General features: G+C 40.9%; 1 protein-coding gene across 6 annotated transcripts in view; it reads left to right on the forward strand.

Moving 5' to 3' along the window:
- Positions 1 to 1967: 1967 nt before the first annotated feature.
- Positions 1968 to 25853, forward strand: part of LOC129377643 (liprin-alpha-3-like) — a 30112-nt gene continuing 6226 nt past the window's right edge. For 2 of the 6 annotated variants that reach the window (XM_055057741.1, XM_055057746.1), the window contains exons 1-23: positions 1968 to 2232; positions 9407 to 10152; positions 11671 to 11772; positions 12857 to 13021; positions 15207 to 15281; positions 15374 to 15433; positions 15608 to 15736; positions 16518 to 16610; positions 16983 to 17035; positions 18132 to 18225; positions 18333 to 18467; positions 19302 to 19385; positions 19489 to 19620; positions 19706 to 19768; positions 19865 to 19944; positions 20537 to 20723; positions 21502 to 21695; positions 22586 to 22829; positions 23392 to 23531; positions 23608 to 23756; positions 24845 to 24941; positions 25136 to 25217; positions 25644 to 25844. In XM_055057741.1, the coding sequence (XP_054913716.1) occupies positions 9820 to 10152; positions 11671 to 11772; positions 12857 to 13021; positions 15207 to 15281; positions 15374 to 15433; positions 15608 to 15736; positions 16518 to 16610; positions 16983 to 17035; positions 18132 to 18225; positions 18333 to 18467; positions 19302 to 19385; positions 19489 to 19620; positions 19706 to 19768; positions 19865 to 19944; positions 20537 to 20723; positions 21502 to 21695; positions 22586 to 22829; positions 23392 to 23531; positions 23608 to 23756; positions 24845 to 24941; positions 25136 to 25217; positions 25644 to 25844 (2892 nt within the window). In that variant the 5' untranslated portion in view covers positions 1968 to 2232; positions 9407 to 9819. Of the gene's footprint in view, positions 2334 to 7574; positions 8528 to 9406; positions 10153 to 11670; positions 11773 to 12856; positions 13022 to 15206; positions 15282 to 15373; positions 15434 to 15607; positions 15737 to 16517; positions 16611 to 16982; positions 17036 to 18131; positions 18226 to 18332; positions 18468 to 19301; positions 19386 to 19488; positions 19621 to 19705; positions 19769 to 19864; positions 19945 to 20536; positions 20724 to 21501; positions 21696 to 22585; positions 22830 to 23391; positions 23532 to 23607; positions 23757 to 24844; positions 24942 to 25135; positions 25218 to 25643; positions 25845 to 25853 lie in introns of those variants that run through there. The other 4 variants (XM_055057742.1, XM_055057744.1, XM_055057743.1 and 1 more) reach the window with 4 other exon arrangements.

Genomic DNA, 25853 nt, shown 5'->3' on the forward strand with positions numbered 1-25853 from the left:
CTCGCCTCATCGCCTGCCAGGTCCCACATGTGCTATAGGGTGCAGCTCTCCGCCGAGACCCGACGCAGAATTACATGGAGCTCCTGCGAGAAAAAAAAAGCCTTTGTCACTTTAAATCCTCAGCGTGTCGAAGTCGATGACATCATTGTCTGAGAACACATTACATCACCTCTTCCCAGGCTCCCTCTCTCCCCCTTTTGCTCACTCTTAAAGACCGCACCACCTCATGCTTACTGAGCTACACACACACACACACACACACACACACACACACACACACACACACACACACACACACACACACACACACACACAGATCTACTGATCTGTTTGCAGATGTGATATCTGTATCAGCATGCGTATTTATGACAGTAGCTTTAATGTACGTGCTGCTGGTGAAGTAAGGCTTTGCATTTAAATATATTCAGTTACATATTTTGCCACAATTTACTATTACATTCTATATTGTAATACCGGGAACAGAGTAAATGAGAATTCATTTCATGCTGCAGAAAAGGAGAACAATCATTTAGGATGTTGCTAAAGGAAGAAGTGTTTGGGTTTTTTTCCACATGGCTCTTTGCCCAGGGCGCAATTCTGCTTAGGGGTTTCCGACAAAATTCGACTCGCTGCTCCTATGTTTAACATTTACTGCCACATTGTCTCTAAATATTTAAAGGTTTATTTAACATGTGAAAACACCAAAAGAGGTTTTTATTTTAAGTTTTGAATCCAAAACAAATGGTGAATGTTTTTGTCCTGTTTGAATGAAGTCAGATATGTATCAACCTGTATCAAATCAATATCTGTCACAGAAATCACCAAAATGACGTCTTTTCAATTTCAGTGTTGAACATTACTTTGGTAAGTTTGGACATTGAGCAGATCAAAATAGTTTAAGTTTCTCATTTTAGAAAAAAAAAATCCCTTTTTTTTTTTTTTACATTTGTTCTAAATTTCCTGAAACTTTAATTGGTCCAGCTTGGTGTTCAGACACAACTCCCAAAAATTGTGTTCTGCATTTGTTGCACGTCATTTTGATGTTAAAATTTCTCATTTAGATTCTTTCCTGATGAGCCTTAAGATGGAAAAAAAAAAAAAAAAAACATTAAGAAACATGTAATTAAATCAAAACTGGAAAATATAACCACACTTGAAATGAGAGCAGAAGTTTCAAGAAATCACATCGTGGGTCAAGTAATGATTAATATGCACCAGCATCACAAACCATTTACTAGGTTGGCCACAGAGCATGAACCCCTGAAACACAGACAGGAGCATATTGAAGCACGGTGGTGGCAGCAGCATGCTGTAGGATGGATGTTATGTCTTCAACAAGACAACAAAACTTATCAGAGATGATCGCAATATGGAGGTTCACATTCTAATGTAGCAAAAAGACATGATAGAATGGATTAGATACATATTGGCCTATTCAAAGCCCAGACCTGAGTCCAAATGACAATCGATTGCAACATCTGCTGTTCAGATGAGAAAGAATACGAAATATAGAAAATAACAGGTAACATATTAATTCAGTTTATTTATATAGCAAAAATTCACAACAAGTGGCCCATTAATGTATTAGAATGGCCTAGTCAAAGCCCAGACCTGAATCCAAATAACAATCGATCCCCAGATCTGTTATTCAGATGAGAACGAATATTAAATTTAGAAAACCATAAGCCGGAAGTTGTCAACAAACGAGACAAAAATAGTTCAGTTCAATCAAACGGATCCCAGTTGATCCCAGTTGATCCCAGTTATCAAATTGTGCAGAATGCTCAGTTAATTCATTCTAATTTCAGCTCATATTTAACTTGATGTGGTGAGTTTGACACCATTTTTCGGCCTGCATCTCGTAACTGTATATTTAATCAGCTGTTTGATTGGCCAATGGCCGCGCGCGCGCGCGCCGGCGAGCTGAGCGCGTGTCGCGCGCGCGTAAATCACAGAGATGCGGAGAATGCTGAGAGAATGTTTCTTTAAGACCCATTACCTTCCGATCCGGCTGAGGGGGAGTCTGTGGTGAGGTGGCGGATCGTCTCTCCCTGCCTGCGCCCGCCGCGCCTCCCGCCTCCCGCCTTACATGTGGGGGGGGGGAAATAACGCGAAGGCTACTTTCGCACCGAGATGGATGGATGAGGGCATTCTGAAAACATTTTTTTATTTATTTATTTTTTTAATTCCAGCATCAAACATGGACACTCCAGACTCCCCGCGATGACTGTGGTAAGGATGCAACTTCACACCGCCCCATCGCAGCCCAGTTTCTGTTGACAAGAGAGGGGAAAAAAAGAGAGGAGATGCAGAAGAGAAATGTGCACGTACTGGTGAGTGCATGTGAAGCCGCGTAGGGCAGGCGGTTCGGTCTGTGCGTGTATGTGCGTGTTGGAGGGAGTCTCGGCTCGCAGCAGACCAACTGTGCAACGCTCGCCGCTTTTGTCCGCGTCAGGGGCTGACAGGTGTGTTGGCAACACTCAGACAGCGGCGTTTATTTAGGGCATCCAGTCAGAGAGGTGATGGGTTTGTTAACGGCAGGGCGGAGGGCGGAGAGGAGCGGGGCGCCGGAACACCACCAGGAGATGGATGCCTCTGAACGCTGGCCTACTAGAATGTGTTGCTTGTAATTAATCATGGCTGCAACTAAGCTCTTTGCCACTGGGAGCTGGGCAATTACACCACCCAGTTCGAGCTGCCGCTGCCTCTGTGGGGTTGTTGTTGATTGTTGTTGGTGATGTTTTATATGCCGGACCAGAACCGAACCGAATCCCGGCTCCTTCCTGTCGTTTCGAGCAAGGATGGGCAGGAGATCCCTCTGTTATACATCCAACAAGATTCCCATAGGGACGGAGTTTTGCGCGTGCGCGCTCGTGCGCTCCTCACCAAATGGTCTTTCCTCCTTCCATCCAGACATGGAGGTGCAGCAGATCAGGCGACATGTCAGCTGGGTGATGTTCCCGGATCCAGGTGCTTCTCATTCCGCCCTCCTCAGCCCGTCCGCCCGAACCCGCTTATTGATTCCACTGATGCGTTTCTGGCCCCGCAGGGGCGCACCGCTCCATCCTGGGAGGAGATGGGGGCGAAAAGGACGGAGGCCGGGGGGGAAGGCATCGGGTTGATTATTAGTCGATCTTCTTCTATTGAAATGTGATTACTACCGCATTCCAGGCGCACCGTGAACGTGATTTAACGTTACAGAGAGAGGCCGCCTCAGTGTGCAGCTTCCTGCTCCCCCGCCCCAGTAACTGGTGGAGGAGCGTGTTTTTCTCTCTCTCTCTCTTTCTCTCACCCACCAACACACACACACACACACACACACACACACACACACACACACACACACACACACACACACACACACACACACACACACGCACACACACACGCACACGCATGCACAAGCAGCAACATCACAGGCACAGTGGACTCTTTCCTTCTCACACACAAGGAGGATTTAATGACATAAAGCTCTTAATAACAAGACCTGCTCTGATGATGATGATGATGGTTATGATGCTGATGCTGATGATGATGATGCTGATGATGATGGTGTGGACAACTATGCCATAAAATCACATGTGCTCCCCACAATCAGAAAAACATTCCTGTTCAGCAGGAAGCTCCACATTTACATTAAAACCACAAACTTCTGTTTCTTACTGGGTTTTTATGTGACAGATAAACACAGAGAAGTAAATAATGACATGATTTTCAATTATTATTATTATTATTATTTTTGTTTTGTTTTGTTTTTAGCAAATGAAAAACAAAAAATTCTGGTGTGAATTAATATGCAGACCCTTCAAAAATCACAAAAACTGGCTCCTGAAAAGCCAATAATGTCAGTAATTAGATGCAAACATGTTCAGGTTTTATGTTTGTTTTATTAATTTCTTATTCCATAGATTTATTATTTTTTTTATTTCTTCTGTTTTGAATGTTATTTAGCACCAACCTGCCAATGAAAGTAGCAATGAAAATTAGCCAAAAATAAAAATAACATTTTAAGACCAAATTTGAACTTTTAGGAAGTAAAATCACAAAGCACTGAGTTTATACAAAGAACAAAACAAGAATGAGAAACACAGTAAAATCATCACATGAAAGTTTGGGATTTTGTTTTACTCTAAAACCCCGAAATAAAAAAAAATAAAAAAAACTTCAATCAGTTGCTTTCAGATTTCAGCTTATTAGTAAATTGGAGTCCTATGTGTATAATTTAATCTCATTATATTTCCTACAAATTATTAAATTCAGTGTTACATGCATCTCCATGTAACACTGCGATGTGATGCCATCTGTGCACTAAATCCTCGCTGCTAAATATGGTGGAGCCACTGGGAACGATCGCAACGACTCCACAGAGTCAACACACCTAAAGCAGGGGTGTTCAAAGTGAGGCCCGGGGGCCATTTGCGGCTCTGTGAACAGTTCTGGGGCGGCCCTAAATCACGTTTCGAGAATAGCGTAAAAATGGTTTGCTGGTTAAAATCTTGAAATGTGCAACACAGAATATTCATTCAGGGTTTTGCTTTGAATTTGATTTATTTTTAAAAATTGAGCCATAAACTTTTCCCGTCGCTAGAAAGAGACAAAAAAATCCAGAATAAGATGAAAATTTTAGTTTTTGATTTACTGTTTTGTTTTTTTAAGCTGGCAAACCTGAAACACCCTTTTTTTGTTTTAAGTCAACAAAGAACTACAGAAATCTGACTGCAGTCAGATATCTGTAGTTCATCAAAATATTGTGTTTAGTTTGTTTAGCGAGTAAAAGTTACAAAATAAAATAGTTTTTCCGGTTATAGTTGAAAGTACGATGAATTTTGTGGCCCTCAGAGTGGTTGCAACTTGACATTGCCATAAAGTTTGGTCACCCTGAAGCCTCGTGTGGCCTTCAGATCAGCTCAAAACAGGAACCAGGATCTTTAAAAACTGTGTTTTCATTACTGAACAGCTTCGCAGGCCTTACATAACATCAGATGCTCTGGAGTGAAGACTGGAGCGCTGGAGGCTTCCTGTTTTCGCCAATAAATTCTGCCTGAAGTCTGGACTCTGGGTTTGGCCGTTTGCAGGAGAACGCCATGTTCCTGCCTGAATTAAATGTGACATTTGAGGCGAAGAGAATTATAGTTTGGGGCTGATCTTCAGGTTAGCAATACGTCAACACAACAAGACGCTGCACCAATCGATCGGCTCCGATTCCCTTCAGACTTTTACAAAAATATGTTGATTCTGTATAAAACTGTCACCTCTGTGTGCCAGTGAATCTGATCTCCTCCTCCATGAGCTGCTATCAGCGTCTGAAGAAACTCATCGATCCTGATCAAAGATCGATTAGTTTTTAATCTGACAGGTTTCGATGTTAGTGTTCCAAGAAAACGGTGGCCAAGCTAACTAGCATTAGCATTGATGGGAGGCTATGTTGTGGTGAACCAGCTGTAGGGAAGAAGAGAGGAAGCCGGACAGGGTGAGCATGAGCATGATTGACAGCGTTAAGACCCTCCTCCTGGCTCTGGCTGGTTGCTTTTGACTAAGTTGTATATTTCTGCAGTTGGCACTGGGAGCACTGGGAGAAGGTCCCTTTTTTTAGAGAGTATCTGTCTTGTACTGTCACAACATGACAATTTTAACAAATACATCTGTAAAAGTTAAATACTGCAGGGTAAAATATTAACACTCCTTAAACTTTTGGAAAATCTTCCTACAATAGTCGAGACATAAATTTGTAGTTTCTAGTTTCAACTAACTAAAAAAAACTTTTTGAAAACAAAGCTGTTGCTTAATGAGGTCGCTACAAGTTGTTTACACTGTCTCCCTTTCATTACACATCCATAAACACAGAGGTCATGACCTCCCGGCTGACGCTTCACTCCAAACTGCAGCTTGCACACTAATGTTGGTCTGAACTGATTCAGCTGTTTTCCCAGAGAAGCCTCGCTGAAACACTGAGAAGAGTTAGCATGAATGCAAAGCGCTGCTAAAAGACCTCTGACCCCGTTTTCCTGTCTGCAGCCTGTTTCCCAATGAAGTGTTTATGCAACTATCAGTGAACTCAGGTTTGTTGAAAACGATGAAATATCTTCCTGAAATTCTTATTAGAAAGTCCTTGTCAGGTTATATCAGTTTGCTATGTTGTTATATCTTCTTTTCACTTGAAGAAAACTTTAAGAAAATGAGGATAAAATGAATTATTTTACATACATATAAATATTAATAGAAGAATAATGGACACTTTTAAATTCTCGTCCATTTGAATGTGAGATGCAAATGGCACTCTTTGCAGTAAAGATGCAGAAGTCAGTGGAGTTATTGTCTCTTTTGGAGACCTAACAAACCGGCTTCCTTCTGGGGCTTTAAAAGCTGTCTGGTGAATCCGGTCAGCGTTTAATTAATCACACTGGTGAAAAATGGCTTTCAACAAGTGATTTAAATCGTAGAACTTTTACTCTGAAATACCTCAGTGGCCTCAGTGTCTCTGACAACTAGACTGAGAATATTTATAGTTGTAAACTCTTAATCTAAATACCATTGTCCTAATAAATGGGTATTTTTAAAATTCTGATCTATTTAATATATAACGATTTTGGAAGAGGTTTTGTAAGTTTGATGCTTTGGTCTCAACTGAACCAAAGTTAATTCAAAATTTATTTTATTTGTTGTTTTCTTCATTTAAAATGATTCCAGTTCCAGTGTTAAATGTTCATTAGATTTAAAATTTACTAATCTTTCACAATGTGCTCTTGCATTGTTATTTTGCCTTAAACATGGTCTCACAAAAACAATATTATTGTTTATTACAATAACTTCTGGAACAATTTATTGTTACTGCAACCGACAGAGTCTTTCTCTAATTACTTTCTTGTTCAATTTCTCAAATGATTTGGATGATTTTTATAGAAATGTAATAAATACAAACTAACCATCAGGCTGAACGTTTCCTATAGTTGTACACGTTGAGGTTTTCTGACTCTCCCAGCAAGAGAAGCACAGCCTGCTTTTAAAAATCAGCACTAAGCTTCTTTTCTTGCCAGGAATGAAATTATTATAACAACTAACATTGTGGCTTTTCCAGATCAAAGAGCTCTTCTGCTTTTGATTCTCCGTAAACCATTTCTTATTCATTAATTCTGTCACGTTACAGTTCTTGACTCAACATCACGTCACTTCCTACCTCCTCAAATTCCCCTGAAAGCTTCTGGGAACCGCAGACGCTTTAAAAACCGAGTCAACGATAAAAGCAGGAGCAAAATGTTGTGGGAAAATCGAGGCAGACGAAGCTGCTGATTACTGACTGTGAACGTTATATTGCAACATTTTTTAAGAAATGGATCCAAAATTGCCATTACAGTCAGCCTGCAGTGAAGTCAGATGCTTCATATCTGGACTTATCATTAACTTTAATTAATTTCAATAATATTCTGACTCAACTTTGAAAAATGTTTCTTTTTATGGAATTATTAGAGCAAAATTCTTATTTATTTAATCACATTAAAAAGATCAGAATTTATATTTATTATAGTATATATTACATAACATCATTTTGGAAGAGGAAAAAATAAACAAATGGAAATAATGATATAGAAATGAGCTTAAAAAGTTACTGTTGTTCTGTTGTGCCTTTAAATTATGGATTTGCAGTGAAGGGGCTGAATACAAATGCACGCCACACGTTTCAAATTCATTTTGGTGCAGATTTGTGAAAATGGTTCATTTCTTTTCCTCCTCTTCACTGTTATGCATTTCTTTATATTTATCCTCCACATAAACGCCACAACAAACCCAACAAACTCCACCAGTTTGTGGCTTTAATGAGGGAAAACTGGAAAACGTGAAGGGAATGTGATAAAAACAGCAGCTAACATGTGAAATACTTTTGTTTTTTAAGCTGAACTTTGCTTGATGACAGTCAGATGTTTTTACAGTCATAAATAGGTTGGTTGTCGTCGTATTTTCAGTATTTTGACTCAAGTTTTCTCTTCAGTTTCACTGAGACGTTTCTGAAGAGCAGAACCGCCAACACTGACCTTGTTTAACACACAGAAACGCTGCAGAGTTCTCTCTCCTTTATGCTCATTTTTGAGTCAAAACTCCTTGCGAACTTGTGGGAGATTTTGTTTTTTTACAGTGTCATATTTTATTATGAAATCGGGTCAAACCAAGAACTGCAAAGAAGAAAGGAATAAAAGTAGGAAAAGCAGATGAAAAAGGAGGGAGGAAATATCAGCAGATATGGAAGAATGTAGCCGGAAGTGACCCAATTCTGATTTTTTTTTGCCTTAATGTTACCTGAATCCGATCTTTTCCAACACAGATTGGATTTTTCTCGACCCAGGCCACTTGGATATCCGATACGCATCCGAACTTTTCAAATTTGACCCGAATCTGAACGTTGCGATACGTATCGCCCCGCGCATATCGTTTGCGCCCCGATACGCGCAAACGGGAAGAACGACAACAACCACATCGGACTATAATGAAGATTAAACTGTAAATGTTCTGGCTCTGATCGGATAACTTCTAAATCGTAAGTAATGCTACACCGTTATCATCAATGTTTACTTCTGCAAACACTGCTGTCCAGGTGTGACGTTATTGCGCCCTCTACTGCGCATGCGGGACACTTTCAGGTCGTTTGTGGTTCAACTGGAGACAAATCACTTATCTTTGGAAATATGAATCATAGGTAAAAAATAAATACGTAAAAAAATCCGGTTTGAATCGGGAGTCACTTCAGGCTGCAGTGTGAACGTAGCTAAAAACAATAAATTATTGAGTTAATTTACTTCCAGAAACTAATTTCACCTAGAAAAACACATTATGTAGATTAATTACACGCAGACTGATGTTGTAAAACCCTACATGTCTGTTAATTGCAATAATTTTCTTCTTGCAGCTAATAAAACATTTAAGATTTGAATATTACACCAGACTAATAAAAAAAATGTAATGTGATGTTTATAACAATGATGTTAAATAACTGCCTAAATGTTATATTGAATATACATTTTAACAGAATTTGAACCAAATTTGATGGAAAATAAAACATCTTGCTATTGTTACGTTGTCTGTTTATATGTTTTTTGTACAGACCTGGAAGGTTTCCAGGCTTAGAAACGCTGACTGTCATTTTCGTGCAATCTGAGATCCTGAAGCAGGACAATAGAAGACAATTAGAGCTAGAATTTCTACTTTTTTATAATTCAGGTCCTTATTAAGATGCTAATCTATTAGTTTCTTTTGATCAAAAATCTGAGTGGAAGCAATCATCATGTGATTCTGTCAGCTTCCTCTGACGTTCCTCATTCTGTCTTTGTATGTTATTCTGTCCTTTCTGATTTGTGCGTAGCAGTTCCTCTGAAGTCTCCGCTAGCTGAGCTAATGCTACGCTTGCTCTGTTTTGCAGCTCTTCCTGCTCTGCCGTGTGGAAACCATTTAAAGCGACCGGCCCGCCTTTGTCCCTTCCTGGTCCTTAACCCTTTCCCTTCCATGTCCCTGGCCAACCCTGGACACCCCCTGGAAGAGCATCGCTGCGTTATTTGCCTCTTCTGCACAAACATTCGGATCATTTCCCATGTAGGTCAGGACTTTGTCATGGAAGACTAGTAAGCAAAGAGAGCAAACACAACAGCAATAAACCCAAGAAGAAGTGGATGTAGAGACAACCAAAGGGATGCTATTTTTGGAAGATGTAATATATTTTAGGATATATTTTATACATCTAACTTTTAGTACGAGCAAATAGAAAAACAAGAGAGTTTGCACGTACAATCCCCCCGTTAGGTTTCGTCACTATCTCCACTCACACGCCGCGGTCTCATGATGATGTGTGAGGTGATGCCCACCATATCTGAGGATGGGCGCAGCGGCGGCGGCGGAGGCCCCACCTCGCCGCCCGGGGCCGGGGTGGGCGGGGGCCCCGCCGGAGCCCTGGGCGGAGGGGGATTCAGCAGCAGGGAGCCCAGGGGGGACGAAGGAGGCAGCACGGGGAACCTGGAGTCACTGATGGTCAACATGCTGACGGAGAGGGAGAGGCTGCTGGAGAACCTGAGGGAGACGCAGGAGAGCCTGGGCACGGCGCAGCTCCGCCTGCGCGAGCTCGGCCACGAGAAGGAGTCGCTCCAGAGGCAGCTGTCCATCGCTCTGCCGCAGGTGAGGCGCTGGTTCGGATGGACCGGAGAGCAGAGCCTTACAGGGGCAGCATTATGTGTTTTCCAGGCACAAAGTGCCACTTTATAACTTCAGTTGTTACAAAAAGTGCTGCAAAGTACAGAATCTTACCAAGTATTTTAGGTCTAATTTCTAGTCCAAATATCTTAGTAAACTTGAAATTAGACAGAACGAAGTCAAGAATTTATCACAACATGGCTGCTCTATTAACCCTTTAATGTTTTTACCAGCATTGCTCTGAGAAGAAGCTCCTATAATGAGCTCAGATGTGCAGGACCATCAGGTGTTTGCTAATTGTTACTGGCTAGTCTGAAGGAGCTGAATGGGGGAGAAGCTATCCCTTTAAGGTGGAGCCAGGTGTTTTGCACAGGTGAATGGTTGCCATGGTGATTAAAGCATTAAAGCATGAAAGAAAGACTCTAGCTATGATTTTGATGAGGAAATAACGTCATAACATGATGCAGAGTCAACGGGTGCACTCTTAATAAAAGTTAACACAAACTCAAACATTTAGGTTCAAAATCTAAAACTCACTAAATTTATTTGTCTTGAAGAGAAGAAGAAAGATGACAGAACTAAATGCAGCTCTAAAGTTTTCCAGTGTGTCTGATTAGAGTGAAAAAAGGACTTTAGGTGAAAAAGTGATGCAAAGACAGACAGACTGACTGACTGAGGCTCCATAGAAAAGACAAAGAGACGATAAAGGCCAACTGAGAATCTGACCCCGATCCAAACAAGAAACAATCCCATGAGGCCGATGGCCAATGAACCCACTGTGTCACCATCTGCATGCCTCTCACTCCGTCTTCCTCTCCTCCCTTTCAAACACAAACAAGTTATATTTACCTGCTTTTCTCTGTTTCTAACCATAAATCAGGCCGCTGCACACACCTGAAACACGCAAGGCGTCTGTACAAACAGCCGCCGGCGCTAAGCTGCAGCCGTAGGTGTCTTTTATGGAAATGACAAATGACCACAGATGGTGCGGGGCTTCGGAAAGATCACGCAGGACACGGCGTCCTGTTTGCGCCCCGGCGCTGCAGATGTATTCCCAGCGGTGTCATAAACGCCGTTTGATGCTTTGTTCTGGGGGTCTCTGCGGAGCGCTGCGCCGTCGGCCTGTTGCGTAACAGCCTGATGTAATCTGTCCATGAAGAAGAGTTCACTGGGGAGAATCTGTGTCAGTGATTCACCTGATTGTTGTGTAGCTTTACATCATGTACGACCTACAGCTTCGGTCTCCGGCGTCTTGCTGAAAGTGTTTCTGGGAGCCTTTTGGTTGTGTATATTTTTAGCTTTCTTGAAGCAGCCAATTATACTTAATTTTGCAGAAATCCCTATTTATTTATTTGTTGTGTACCTTGCTCTGTCTCATTGCAGCCCAGCCACATTTAGAGTATTACAAACATGCATTCAGTCTGTTTGTTTTCCTGCTCCTGACTCCAGTGTGTGTGTGTGTGTGTGTGCGTGTGTGTGTGCGTGTGTGTGTGTGTTTCACAGGAGTTCGCTGTGTTGACTAAGGAGCTGAACGTTTGCCGGGAGCAGCTTCTGGAGAGGGAGGAGGAAATTGCTGAGCTCAAGGCGGAGAGGAACAACACACGTGTAAGATGTTTAGCGGCCATTTTGCCTATTAGCGCCGTTGCAGCCTCTGACTTCGCTGCTCACCCCGCTGTGGCTGTGTGGGTGTGAAGCCGCTTCATTGGCCTCTGTTTCCTAATTATCTCGTTTTTTTGCCCATTCAGATTCTAACTCCACCTCCTTCTTTGTCTTCCTATGTTTTTATTTTTCCTCCTTCCGTGTTCTTTTACATTTTTTGTGCAAAGCTGTTCCTTAAACGTTCTCCTTTTCCCACATGACCAACTTTAAGTGCATTTATTGTATTGTTTATTGTAAAAAAAAGTATAATATTTTATCATTTTATTCTTTCACTACCAGAAAAAAATCCCAACCAGACACAGATTGAAATAAATATTAATATTTTATTTATCGGACTGATACCGATACGTTAAAAAATGACTAATATCGACCGATACCGATATAAATTTCTGCTGGAATTTAAGTCTCCAACTTTCCATTAACTGTGACCAGCTTCCCCACAGCATGACGCTGCCACCACCTTATTTCAGATGATAATTTACTTATTAGTATAACCAATGGATCTCTGCAGTCCGACTCCGTTTAACGAACACGGTGGCTTGCACTTTATTTTATTTAATCCTACTTTTAGACTCAATTTTATTTAATTTATTTGTTAATTGACATTTTTGTAAATGCGGCAGAATTAGCCACAGTGATACTTTTCCCGTGTTGTGTCTGGACAATGAGTAACTTGTCTTGCTAAAAACAAACAAAGGTGATACAAACGAGGCTAAAACGATTTAACGTCATAAATAAATCTGCAAATAAATACAATCAATGCAAACAGTAATTGCAAAACAAGGAAACTAAAACAAAATGATTATGAAAGTATAAGAAGTCATTTAAAAATAGCAGTAGGAGAAGGTCCTTATTATTCAAAATGTTGACAAATCTAATGTGTAATGAGCCTTTAATGTTGTTCTAAATAGATTGTAACTGAGATTTTACATCCATTTTCAACCGCGTTTCAATTTTGCATTCATTTCTGAAGGTTTGTCACATAAAACATTTCCTGATGTTGACTTCCCTCTCCGCCTCCATCCTGCAGCTGCTGCTGGAGCACCTGGAGTGTCTGGTGTCCCGCCACGAGCGCAGCCTGAGGATGACGGTGGTGAAGCGGCAGGCCCAGTCCCCTGCAGGCGTGTCCAGCGAGGTGGAGGTCCTCAAGGCTCTCAAATCCCTGTTTGAGCACCACAAGGCCCTGGACGAGAAGGTGGGTCAATGCAGCGGTGGGATATATTCACTTTTCTTCCATCTTCCAGCAAATCATCTGGGCTTACCCTACTTTCCTTCCTGCTCTCATTAAAGTTAGTGTGGAGATGCTCTGAAGGTGCCTGCGTGCTGCCTGACCTAAAACGAAACTTCAACCGAACTAACCGCTGGAGGATGGAGACAATTTAGTCAAAGAGCAAAACAGGAATGTTAAAAAAAAACAATGATAATAATTTAACAAGCACAATAGGATAACCATTTACATTTAAAAAATACACTTTAATTTGAATAAATTCATTCAGTGGGTAAAAACATTTAGATCAGAGTGTTTAGAAACTTTAAAGTAGTTCTGATTTTTTTTTACTTGCATTTTTAATATAACTTGACATAAAGGCCAAATTTCTCTTTGCTCTTTTGCAAAAACCAGGAAGACAGGAGAACATGTCTGTCGAATCCGAGCTGTTAAACTCCAGAAACTTAAGTAAACATGAAGTTAGTGATTACAGCTGTCACTGTCGTTATGTCTCATAAATAATACTAAGGTTAACGAATGTCACAACATAATTACTTCTGAACTTAATGTAATTATGCTTTGGGTTTATTGTAAACACTAGATTATTAGTCGTCCATCCAGTGCCTGAAAAATAAATTATTCCCTACTTTCATCTGAGCGACAAAATGTTATTAAAAAAGTTGCTTCTGGACAAAACTTAAATCACTGACCATGTTGTAAAATCAAAAATCGTTTTTAAAACAAATTTGATTTCATATTTTTATAGATTGTTTCCCTCTTCCACTCTTTTCCAAACAAAACCACTTTGAAATAACAGAATATTTAAATCATCCTTTTTTTGAGTTGACCTGGATTTAACGTGGAAATAAATAGAAGTTGTAAAAACGGCGTTGAAACCTGACGGTTGTTCTTACGTGAGAAACCTGAAGAATCTATTGGTGGGAAAAAAAAACCCCGAAAAACAATTTTCCAAAGATAAAATCTACAAAACCAGAAAATCTATTTACTGCTCAGACATAACGGTAATAAATTTGGGAAACATCAAGACAACATAAGTTTAAAGTAGGACGTGAGTTTATCCTCCTGAGTCAAGCGAACACCTGTTAGCCTTTACCTGTCCACGATGACAGACGTTTAAACGACGTGTAACTGTGACATAAAGGGCTGGATGGTCACAGCTCAAAGTCAAGAAGCTGATAAGGGAAGTAAGAAAACTAATCTCCAGAGCGCAGCGTTGGAGAACTGCAGTATATTTTTTTTATTGAGAGATTAATGCGCTGGAACACACTGTAGCTTTTTACATAATCTACCAGGTGTGTCAGTGAATATAGAGAAGAAAAAAAGGTTTTAAAAGGGAACGTTGTACCAACAATGAACAGTTTTTAATGCCATATATGAGGCATGTTTCCATTCTCTGCGTTTACAGGAAAATAAAAACTGTGTTTATGATGAAAATCCAGAGAAAATAAGAGCATTTCTCCCCAGGGCGAACAAATGAGCTCTCATTCCTCCCTAGACAGACTCAATCTAGCTTGATAATCAAATTTCTGGATCAGCATTTGCTCAGTCCAGAGGAAATGGTCAATATGTTGCATCTGAAAAAACGTTTCCAATCTGCCATTGGTGCTTCTAGACGTTGTGAATAATGAAAACGCTTTTGGCACCATTTTGCTTTTTCCTCTCCAGTTCCTCCTGCACCCAAAGAGTAGAGCTGATTTCTTACAATGATGTTTGTTTCAGTTTTCTTTATTAATGGAGCACAAACACAAAACCAAGGACTTTGGTGCAGTTTTGAGTGCAAATGTTTTAGTGCATTTGAAATAAGACAAAACTAACTTACAAGTAACTTTTCAGGAAGACACTGTTAGGTGTCAGTAATTCCAATCCTAGTAGATTATTTCACTTATAACGAGACATTTCTCCGTACTAGAGATGAAATAATCTGCACTTATCATATCGTTTATCATTTATCGTGATAAATTTCTTATCGTAAGAATTTTCACAATAAATTTAAATGAATGATGTTCAAAATTTTTAAAATCCCCCAAAACTGTTGTTATTTTTACAACTTTCTACACTAACAGTGACAGTATCTATAAGTTTCGATACAAGTCATGGAGTTGAGCACCGCGGCGGCCATCTTACCTGGGTCATCGTGTGTTTTCCCCCTCAGGTTCGAGAGCGGCTGCGCGTGGCCCTTGAGAGGGTGTCCATGTTAGAAGATCAGCTCGCAGCGTCTTCTCAAGAGGTGAGCTCAGACACAAACCAGCTCCTCCAACTCCTTCAGCGAGATTATTAATCCGAAGTTTCTGTTTGGACTTTCTGTGTTCCTCTTTGCAGGTAATCTCTTTAAGAGACCAAATTAAAAGACGTCAGCAAGGGGTGGACGGCGGGAAAGATGTAAGGGAGGGTTTTCTGCATGTTGGTTCCAGTTGTCTTTGTGTTCGTGTTAGCAAAGTAGATTTTGGGTACCATGGTGTGTCAGTGTGATTTTCCACCTCTTCCGAAGTTTTAAAAAAGATCCAAACTCATTATTTTTCTTGGTTACTCTCATTTTTTCCGTCCTCTTTCCAGCGGCTCCCCAACGGGCCCTCGTCTGGGCTGGAGGACGGGGAGCTGGAGAGGCAGAGGGAGGGGGAGATAGAGCGGCAGAAAGCCGAGCTGTCCCAGCTGAGGGAGAGGCTGGCCCTCATGTGCCGACAGGTCAGTGAGCCTCATGTTGAGCCTCAGGTTTCCAGCTCTCTTTAGCCGGGATGCCAACTTCAACTTAACATTTTCAGCCAGAAAATATTGACCCTTTGCAAATGCATTACTGAAAATCATTCCTGGCGCCATGACAGTGCTAACCGGTAGTTAGACATACTTCCTCCATCATGCAATGACATTTTTCTAATCACACTTATAAAATATCTGAATATTAATCTTCTGACCTTGTAAAAAGCCTTCGCTACAAATCCGCTATCATCACTGCAGCATCTTTCCTCACTGAAAGTCATGCAATGAAATGACAAGTTTGGTTTCTGTCTCTGTCTGTTGTGCAGCCAAGCGCCCTGTGACCTTTGTTAAAGTGAGATCAACCAGAGAGAAGTGATGTTTTTCAACCTGCTGCCTGTTTTCTGACAGGCTTGAAAGGAGCGCACTGATTGTTTTGTCATCCGTCAGCAGATTTCTGCAGCGCGTGACGTCACGAAGGGCCAATCGCTCCCAAAACAGAAAACCTTCTCCCTCTAGTGGCAAATTACGCGTTTGCAGTAAAAAGCTGCAGAAATATTGGATATCAGCCAAAATAAGTATTTTTTTAGCCTAATCTTGATTTATATAATTATTGACATACAAAAAAATGGTTTGACTGAAGATTAAAAAATATTTTGCTTGTACATTAACCAGATGGAGATTGTCATCAGTCGCTGTTGTTTCAGTTTGACATCTAATAATAGTGAATTCTGCAGGTTCAGTGTGTGGCGTTTTCTCTCTCTCACACTAGGTTGGAGAAATAGAGGAACAGCTTGCGGCCGCCAGGAGGGAGGTGACGAAGACGGAGGAGGCCAATCAGAAGCTCCAAAGGGAAGTGAAGGAGGTCTGTTGCACCAATCTGTCCCTTCCTGGCCCAGACCCGGAGCTGTCTCAGCACCCGGGGCTCCAGGGGTAGATCCAGACTCTGTGGGCACAGCGGCTAATAATACACCGGGTTATTCTGGGGCTGCGCTAGCAGGAAATCAGGCATTGTTTAACAGTTAATAGATTTTATATATTTATTCGGATTACTGATATTTTAGACCCAAATGTATGCAAAGAGAGGAGTGAATAGTAACACTGCAGAGACTAAAGAGAATGCTTACGCAGGGCAGAAATGCATATTTTCTCCTTTTGTTAGCATTAATCAGTTTTCAGGGCTGCACAATAACAGCTGCGTTGTTGGATAGAATAACCTGAACTGCGGTTTTTTCAGGCTCTCTGCCAAAGAGAAGACATGGAGGAGAGAATTACAACGCTAGAGCGGAGGTAACAGGACATAACCAAATGTCTCAAATGCAAAATCACTGAGTTTGTGTTTGTTTCCAAAAACTTTCCCCCCTTTAGTGCGACATGTCCTCCACCTTTCAATGAAAAATGAACATTTTAGATGAAAATGGTTGTAAAATGTGGCCAAAAGTGGAAAACCAAGCAAACTTCTGTGATGGATCTTCAGCTATAAGGCAATTTAAATTCACACTAGCTAATGCTAATGTTTGTTGTGAGCTAGCATGAAGCTAGTTTAAACTGTTGAAGCGACTTTTGATTTGGCATCCCACTCTACTTTGCTAACGTTTTCCAAATATATCAGATTTTGAAGAAATGTTTCTGGCACCTATAGATGTGCTTCTGAACTTTTCTGACTTATTTGGAAGATGGACGTTTCATCCATCGTCACATAAAAATCCAGTTCAATCAACTTTTCTCATAAATTCTCTTCAATGTTTCTTTCCGTCTCTGGCTACTTTCCAACTTCTCTTTCCTTTAATTTAGGAGCAATCTCCTTTTTTATAACATCAGTTCATGTTTTCTCAAATTACTGAACACACAGTTTTTGTACCCTCCTCCTGACTGATACCTTTACAAGTTGAACTTTTTGCAATTCTGTAGCCTCTATAGAAACTTTTTCTTTTTGTTCAGGGGTGGAAAAGAGCAAAGTGCAAGAAAAACCTACTGTGGGTCCTACATTTTATTTTTAGGTCAATCAGATTCATTTTATTTGATGGCAGGTGTGACTTCCTAAAGAAGACTGGATGATAAATAAATAAGTATTAGCAGTGAATCGTATGATGCCCTGTTTTTATTTTATTTTTTGCAGCCTGGTGAGATGCATACAGAAGAATATTATGAAACAAAATTCTGCCTTTAATCTCAGATTTATGACTTTCCTTAAAATTCTGACTGAGACTTTCTGACTTTAATCTCTTGAGATTAAGTCTCGAGAGATTAAAGTCAGAATTCTGAGAAAACAGTCAAAATTCTTCTTTTTTTTTCAGTGTCTCTAATCCTCTCCTGCAAAACCAGAACTGAAACTAAAATATGTGACAACCTGAACCAGAAACATGCTGGTTTCCGTTGCCTGCAGGTATCTCAGTGCCCAGCGGGAGGCGACCTCTCTCCATGACATCAAAGACAAGCTGGAGAACGAGCTGGCCAGCAAGGAGTCCCTGTACAGACAAGTAAAAAAAACAACACCTCTCTGTTTGAGAGCAAATATGAAAGTGGATCTGGAGGTGCATTTCCAGCCGCAGAGCTCATAAACATGACTTTGCTTTTCTGTGTCCAGAGTGAGGAGAAGAACCGGCAGCTGCAGGAGCGTCTGGACGAGGCCAAGCAGAAGCTGCAGCAGACGCTGCAGAGGGCCGAGACGCTGCCGGAGATCGAGGCGCAGCTCGCTCAGAGAGTCGCTGCTCTCAATAAGGTGATCATGTTTTACCAGAGCTGGAGGAGTTCAGCATCTGCACCCAAGTAAGAGGAGCACGACTTCAACTCAGAGTACAGAAGTATAGACTACTCAGGTACTGAGTAGCTTACATCATCATTTGTATCAAAACATAAAGTTATGTGGGAAATGTTGGTATTTTAAGGATCAAAGTGAAAATATATGTCAGTAAAAAGAAAAAAACATCCAAGTCAGTTTCTTTCAATATAAAAGTCAAGAAACACAAACTGCAGCTGAGTGTCTGTCTGGTGGATTTCTGTTTCTTCTTCATTCAGTGAGTAAAAATCCAGAAATTTTACTCAAAAATGACTCAAGTGATGGAACAAAGAAGTACAGCTGTGAAGTGGAAGGAACATTTTTACAAAAGCATTTAGATTCTGATTCTACTAATTACGTAATTATAAGAAACTCAGTCAAATCCACTGAAACCAGGAACTGTCAGAAAAGTTACCTTGGAGGTTTAAGGCAGAGTTAAGTTAAAAAATATTCAATTCAGTTCAAATTGAAAACGATTCATTGATCTAAAGGGGAAATTGAATTCAAATAACCTTCTTGATTTTCTGTAAGATCCTCCTTGGATGTTCTGTTAAATCTGTGATCCTGAAATAATTTTGACTGTAATTTCAGATTTAATTCTTCTTCAGAGATTCTGGATTTGATGACTATCATTGAGCCTCTGTTTCCTCTGGTTTCTACATTTTTCTGTTGTCACATAAAATCCCATCTGAAACATGTTGGTTTGTGGTTGTTACATGAGAAAACAAGAGTGCAGCTTATTGCTCTCATAATTTAAAAACTGTGATTTGTTATCAGGCGGAGGAACGCCACGGGAACTTTGAGGAGCGACTACGGCAAATGGAAGCCCAGCTAGAAGAGAAAAATCAAGAGCTACAACGGGTAACATCGTTTTCTTTCTCTTTGGCTTCATTCACTGGAGATTTTTCTTTCTATTCTTTCTTTTTTTGACGATAAGTTCTGTTTTTTTTTTGCCTGATTTCAGGCCAGGCAGCGGGAAAAGATGAACGACGAACACAACAAACGGCTCTCGGACACGGTGGATAAACTTCTGTCTGAGTCCAACGAGAGGCTTCAGCTGCACCTCAAAGAGAGGATGGCTGCGCTGGAGGAGAAGGTGAGGAGAAACCAGAGGTCAGAGGTCAGCTTTGTTTGGCAAAATGCAACAAAATTACAACAACGCTCTCCTCTTTCACTGCCAGAACGCGCTTTCTGAGGAGCTGGCCAACATGAAGAAGATCCAAGATGATCTTCTCGCTAACAAAGTGCTCATCTCTCCTCTTGTTTGTTTTTTTTTTTGACTGTATATTAAATGTGAAGTTCCAGTGAACAAACTGGAATCTTGCTGTGGTTTTCTTTAGGATCAGCTCCTGGCTGAGCTGGAGCGGGTCCAACTGGAGCTGGATCAGCTGAGAGGCAGACCCGGCTCCTCCTACTCCAGGTTCGCCTCCATCCACCTTTAACTGAACCCACTCGTGTTCACAGACTGAAATGATTGAAATCACCACATGCATTCATCCAAAACATAAATGTCCTGATAAATTGGAGCGACTTGTTCAGGCAGTTCGAGGTGGAATGATGCAACAAACAACTTTATTGATCTAAAACACTTTTAATTACATTTAACAAGAGGCACTGATCCTCAAAGTGATCAGTGTCTTCTCCGGGTCGGGGAGGCTGTCCTGCCCCAAGTGGAGCCGGTCAAGTATCGGTTCAACGGAAATGATCAATACTGTAATTTATCACATGATTTATTAATTTATTGCAATTTCTTGTTTTAAGTATTAGTTTTTGTTACATAATCATTCCACCTTGACATAAAATGTCACTTCTGAAAAATTATTTTAATTTTTTTTCAAAATCAGAAAAACCTTCACATTGTTTTACTCCTGAAAACCCCAAATCGATCGATATCATATTTATGCCCATGATGCATGTGTGAACTCTGATGAACTGTAGCCACCATCTTGAAAATGGAAGCTGTCATTTTCAGTAAGCGTTGCATAACAAATAAATTCTGCGTCTCATCATAGGGCGGGCAGCGTGAGCTCACTTCCCTCCACCCTTTTTCGAAGATCTCTTCCAGGGAGCGCCTCCGAGCTGCGGTACCCTCAGGGCGGAGGCTCGCTCCCGGCCGGCTACGGCAACTCCTCCAGTGGGGTGGTGGTCAGGCGGGCCCACCGCGGCCGCTGGGGCCCTCCCAGGGACGACGGCGGCAAGGTGGTCATCTCAGGCCGACACAGCACACTGTAAAACATTAGGAACTGCTTTAACTTGAAAATAAAAGCCTTGAAAATGCAATTTAATTCAACAAGAAAATAGTTTTGGTTTTAACTCATAAATTAAAGTTCATGAAGTCGATTTAACAACAAGAGACAAGTTGTCTAAACATTGTTATTAAGTTTATTAATCTTGAATTGTGAGTTTTAACTTAATGCTGCAATTTAAGCCAAATTGTTATTCCACAATATGCAAGAAAAAATACGCTCACCCAGATAAACAGAGACATTTCTCTATTATTTTAAACACAATTTGAAGTTAAAATAACAAATTATTTTACTGTAGAATAATTTAAATTCTAGTTTCAAATCACATGAACCAAATTTCTGACCTGATGATAAATTTTATTAAACATCTCAATGAATTCAGCTCAGAAACATTTACTGTGATCAGGACTTTAAAACAAACATTTGCCTTAATAATATAACGCACTTCCATCTCAGGAGACAGAAACACGCCGCTAAGCATTCTGGGAAATAGTTTCTCAGTTTTTTAAATGTTAACCTAAAAACTCTGATTATTTAACTCTTAATAAAAAGTTAACCATCTTTCACAAACACACACATTCAGGCTCAAACTCTAAAACTCACTGCATTTATTTGTCTTAAAGAGAAGAAGACAGCAGAACTGAATGTGGGTCGGATATTTTACAGTGCAGATCTTGTTACAAAAGCTAATTTCTAATTATTCATGAGAAAGACTTTGTTTCTCCTCTCAGTATGGAGACTGGGACGGCAGCAACATGTTGCCTCCCGGGTTTGAGGGCGGCATCGAAGGCGGCGGCTCTGATGACGAAGACGACAGAGAGACTCTGTTCGGGTCTGAGCTCCTGTCTCCCAGCGGACAGACGGACGTCCAGACGCTGGCCATCATGCTGCAGGAGCAGCTGGAGGCCATAAATAAGGAGATCAAGTGAGTATCACTCAATCTTTCTCAGCTTTTATTTATTATTTTTAACATTTTTATCAGTTTTGTGTTTTCACAAGCAGAGAAAATAGAATATTGTACCTGTGCATAAGTCTGCGTCATGTCTTCAAAGCCTGACATCAACACAATCATATCTAGATGATCAAAAAAGAAGAAGAAAGATGCAAAGTGATACAGGAGGGTGTTCTGTAGTTCCATGTATTTTCTTTGAGTGTATTACATATAAAGGTTGAATTCTTTCTGAATTTTTTAACGTTACTTAAATGGGCATGCAAGTCTGAATGCACTGTAATAGTTATAGAGATGCAGGAAATGCTAATTCTGGTTGAACCAAGTTAACATGAATAGTAATTTATTGGGTGTAAAAATAAGCTCATACTTCTACCTCCTGCTTTGAACGTGTCAATATATTTTACTACTTTGTTTGTTTGCTTTTTTAAAAAATAGCTTTTATTTGTATATCAATCAATGAATCAATTTTATTTGTGTAGGAACAGTTTTAAGTGCTTCATATCGTAAAAACACAAAAAATACAAAGTTATAGAACAAAGTCACATAATTCCTATTCTTCTGGATTTCTTGTATCCAGAACTGCTGCAGAAACACGTTGTGGCCTCTTTAAAAAGCAGCTCTTGTGCCTCTTGTGATGTCATCAAGCAAAGCAGAATTATCAGAATTTTATTCTCTGATCTTATAAAAATAATATCTTTTGTTAAATCCTGCAGTGGAAACAGTGCTGGTGTGTTTATGTTGTGAGTTTACATCGTGTGTTTGCACCGCAGTGGGTAGTGAGTTTTCTGGGGGGTCCAGAGCGGATTTGGGCCGCAGTCATCCAGAACAACATGGCTGTTTTTTTCCCTCTTCGTTCCTCCCAGGCTGATCCAGGAGGAGAAGGAGAGCACGGAGCTGCGGGCCGAGGAGATCGAGAGCCGGGTCAGCAGCGTGGCTCTTGATGCCTCGTCTCTCCCTCCGTCCTCCCTGGGGGGTCGGGACAGCATGGGACGGGGCTACATGACCCCGTCCATCACGTCCTCCACCCTGGCGTCTCCGTCGCCTCCCAGTTCTGGACATTCCACCCCTCGCCTGCCCCACTCACCCGCCAGGGAGACCGAAAGACAGGTGCCGCCTCCCGGACCGGGCCAGACGTTATTGATGAACTATAATATTGTGTTCTTGCCATTTCCATAATATTATTTAAAATGGTCTCAAAACAACATTATGAAAGATTACTAAACTTAAAATTCAAATGAGCATCAAAGCACCATATTGATAACTTTCAGGTAGAAATAGAGAATTGATAAATCATGCAGATGGATATAATTGATTTATTTCTTATTGCCATAGGGTGAACTTTTCATTTTTCAGTGCAGAATTCAGAAAGTATCGTATTGGGTAACGAATACAGAAGATTTTCTAAAAAGTATGTATCGCCTTTACGGACCAGAACAGAAACCAACTGGTGTAAACTGCTTGTGTCAATTTCACCCCATTCCCAATAATAAACAGGTTAAGAAACATGAAAACGAGCTATATTTACATTTTCAGTGTGTTATGTAAACACATTCCAGTTAGTTTTTAGTTAAAAATGTTTGCTCAATTCCAGTTTCCATTATTATGTTAGTTTTAGTGAAACCAGCAGAATCTCTGAGTGTAAGTCTAGTGAATATTTTCCGATTTGCAGAATAGCAAAGAGGGTGAGGAATGCCGAGCGCTCGCCCTGATCGACTCCACCCCTCCGCCCGTCCCCAGAGCGCTGCGCTTGGACCGGATGACCCACACACACCCGGGAGCCGGCCTGGACGACCACCGCGAGTTCCGCAGGTGCAGAACGGAAACCCTGCTGTGATCGAGGCCCGCTGGCCGTCACCGTACTTTAACTGTTCCCCGGTTGTTTCAGTCTTTCAGCTGATGGCGCCACCACAGCGAGCCAGGATTCCCTTCACAAAGCCAGCAAAAAGAAAAGCATCAAGTCGTCCATCGGCCGTCTGTTTGGCAAGAAGGAAAAGGGGAGAATCGGCACGTCCGGCCGGGAATCTGCCTCTCTGGGTCTGTGGACAAACTGGAAGCTGATCTGCTGTCTGTGAAAGTCATGGACCAGTTTTACAGAGTGAAACTAAAACAAAACTTTAAAACATAGAATAGAATAAACTTTATTGATCCCCAAGGGGAAATTGCTTATTCGTTGACAAGCTACGCCATCTAAGGTATTAAATATTAATACAACAAATATAACCATAAGAGATAAAGTTTATAATATACATACAAATACCTAACAGTGATGGCAGTAATTCAATATGACTGAATGTAAATAAATAAACAACAATTTTTGCATGGACATGCAAATATGTTAATCTAAAAGTTATCTATAAATGAGTGCAGAGAAAATTAGAATTAATTTATTTAATTCTAATTGGGTATTATAAAGTTTAATGGCTGCAGGCAGAAATTACTTCAAAACCGGAAAAAAAAAATCCTGATAAAGAATCAAAATTCATGCATGAAAGGGTTAAATATGACTGGCTACACAAAGAAAAAGAATTGAAGTGAAGTGAAAAAAAAACTGCAAAAGGAAAAGTTATTTTTAAATACTTGACGTAATTCAAATAAATATTTAAAAATGGATGGATATGCAACATGCACAAATTTTTTTGTATTTTAAAATGTATCAATAACAGACATTTTAGCAATCTGTCGTGTTCAACTTATATTTTGGGAATTAGTAATTCAATGTACAAAAGATTTTTTAGCATTTTTCTTTTAGTTACGGCGAGTTTTCCGCGCAGAAAACTTGCTAAGCCTGGTGGTCGGCTCCTCGGGTCGTCATTCATCCAACGGCCTGCCGTGTTTTTGAGTTAAAAAATGTTTAACGTTGACAGGAAATCTGAAAATATCACTTGACAATCTTGAAAGATTGGAAGGTTAACGCCTGAACCCCAACTATAAAGTCTTAAAAAATGCAAACACGTTAAAAAGACTTAAATAAGTAATGTTTAGCCTGGCGGGGGTGCAAGTAAAGCCTGGTGGCCCGCCAGGCTCTGGGGGAAACCCTGTCGTATAGTAGCAACATGTTGCTTTTCCTTTATAAACTTGGTTATTTATCCATCTGTGGGCTGAAGCTGCTGTTTTCTCCACAGCCTCCACTCCGTCCGATGACCTGGGCTCGGCCGACCCGCTGGGCCTGGCGAAGCTCGGGACGGGAACGGTGGAGAAAGATCGGCGCAGCAAAAAGAAGTGAGACCAAACGTCTTTCGTCACTCTTCTCATGTTAGAAGAAAATCTCTGAAGCAGATTTGTTGATCGCAGATGAGTGACACCGAGCGACGCTATAAAGTGACATCTCATGTTGACTGTCGTTTATAAATGGAAACATCTGACAGGCGAGAGATGAAGAAAGTCAAAAATCTCTTTTCCACTTCCTTTGCCAGACATGACTTGCTGGAGGAAGCCTGTCGTCAGGGTCTTCCTTTCGCCTCCTGGGACGGCCCCACTGTCGTCACCTGGCTGGAGGTACGCATCGGCCCCGGTCCGGTTCAGATGCTGCGCTCACTCACTTTGCTTTACGTGGTTTAATGTCATCACTTAATACGCTTCCAGCAACTATATCTGTCTGAAAACCCAGCTGCCTGTCATCACTACGGAAAGAAATCTAATAAGTCTAATAATTAAAGGAAAAACCAACATAGGCCTGAATTTCCTCCTGATTTCTATTATATTCTTTTCTACCTTTGCTTCTTGTAAAGCTTTTACTTAACTTTCCAAGTTTAGTGGATTCTGATTATTATTCACATGAATTAGAAAATACAAACAAAACCAGAAAACAAGCACAGCAACAGAAAAGCACTTTGAGATGATCCAGTTGATTTTGGTTGCTGAGTATCTAAATGTTGGATTAGAGTTCCCATCATTCAGAGTTCACACTCTCTGTTTGCCAAGCTGTGGGTCGGGATGCCTGCGTGGTACGTGGCGGCGTGCCGCGCCAACGTGAAGAGCGGCGCCATCATGGCCAACCTGTCGGACACGGAGATCCAGAGGGAGATCGGCATCAGCAACCCTCTGCACAGGCTGAAGCTGCGCCTGGCCATCCAGGAGATGGTTTCCCTCACCAGTCCGTCGGCGCCGGCGAGCACGCGCTCCGTAAGCCCC

This window comes from Poeciliopsis prolifica, unplaced genomic scaffold (assembly GCF_027474105.1).
Source record: "Poeciliopsis prolifica strain line A6 unplaced genomic scaffold, Auburn_PproV2 SCAFFOLD049, whole genome shotgun sequence".
Lineage (NCBI taxonomy): Eukaryota > Metazoa > Chordata > Actinopteri > Cyprinodontiformes > Poeciliidae > Poeciliopsis > Poeciliopsis prolifica.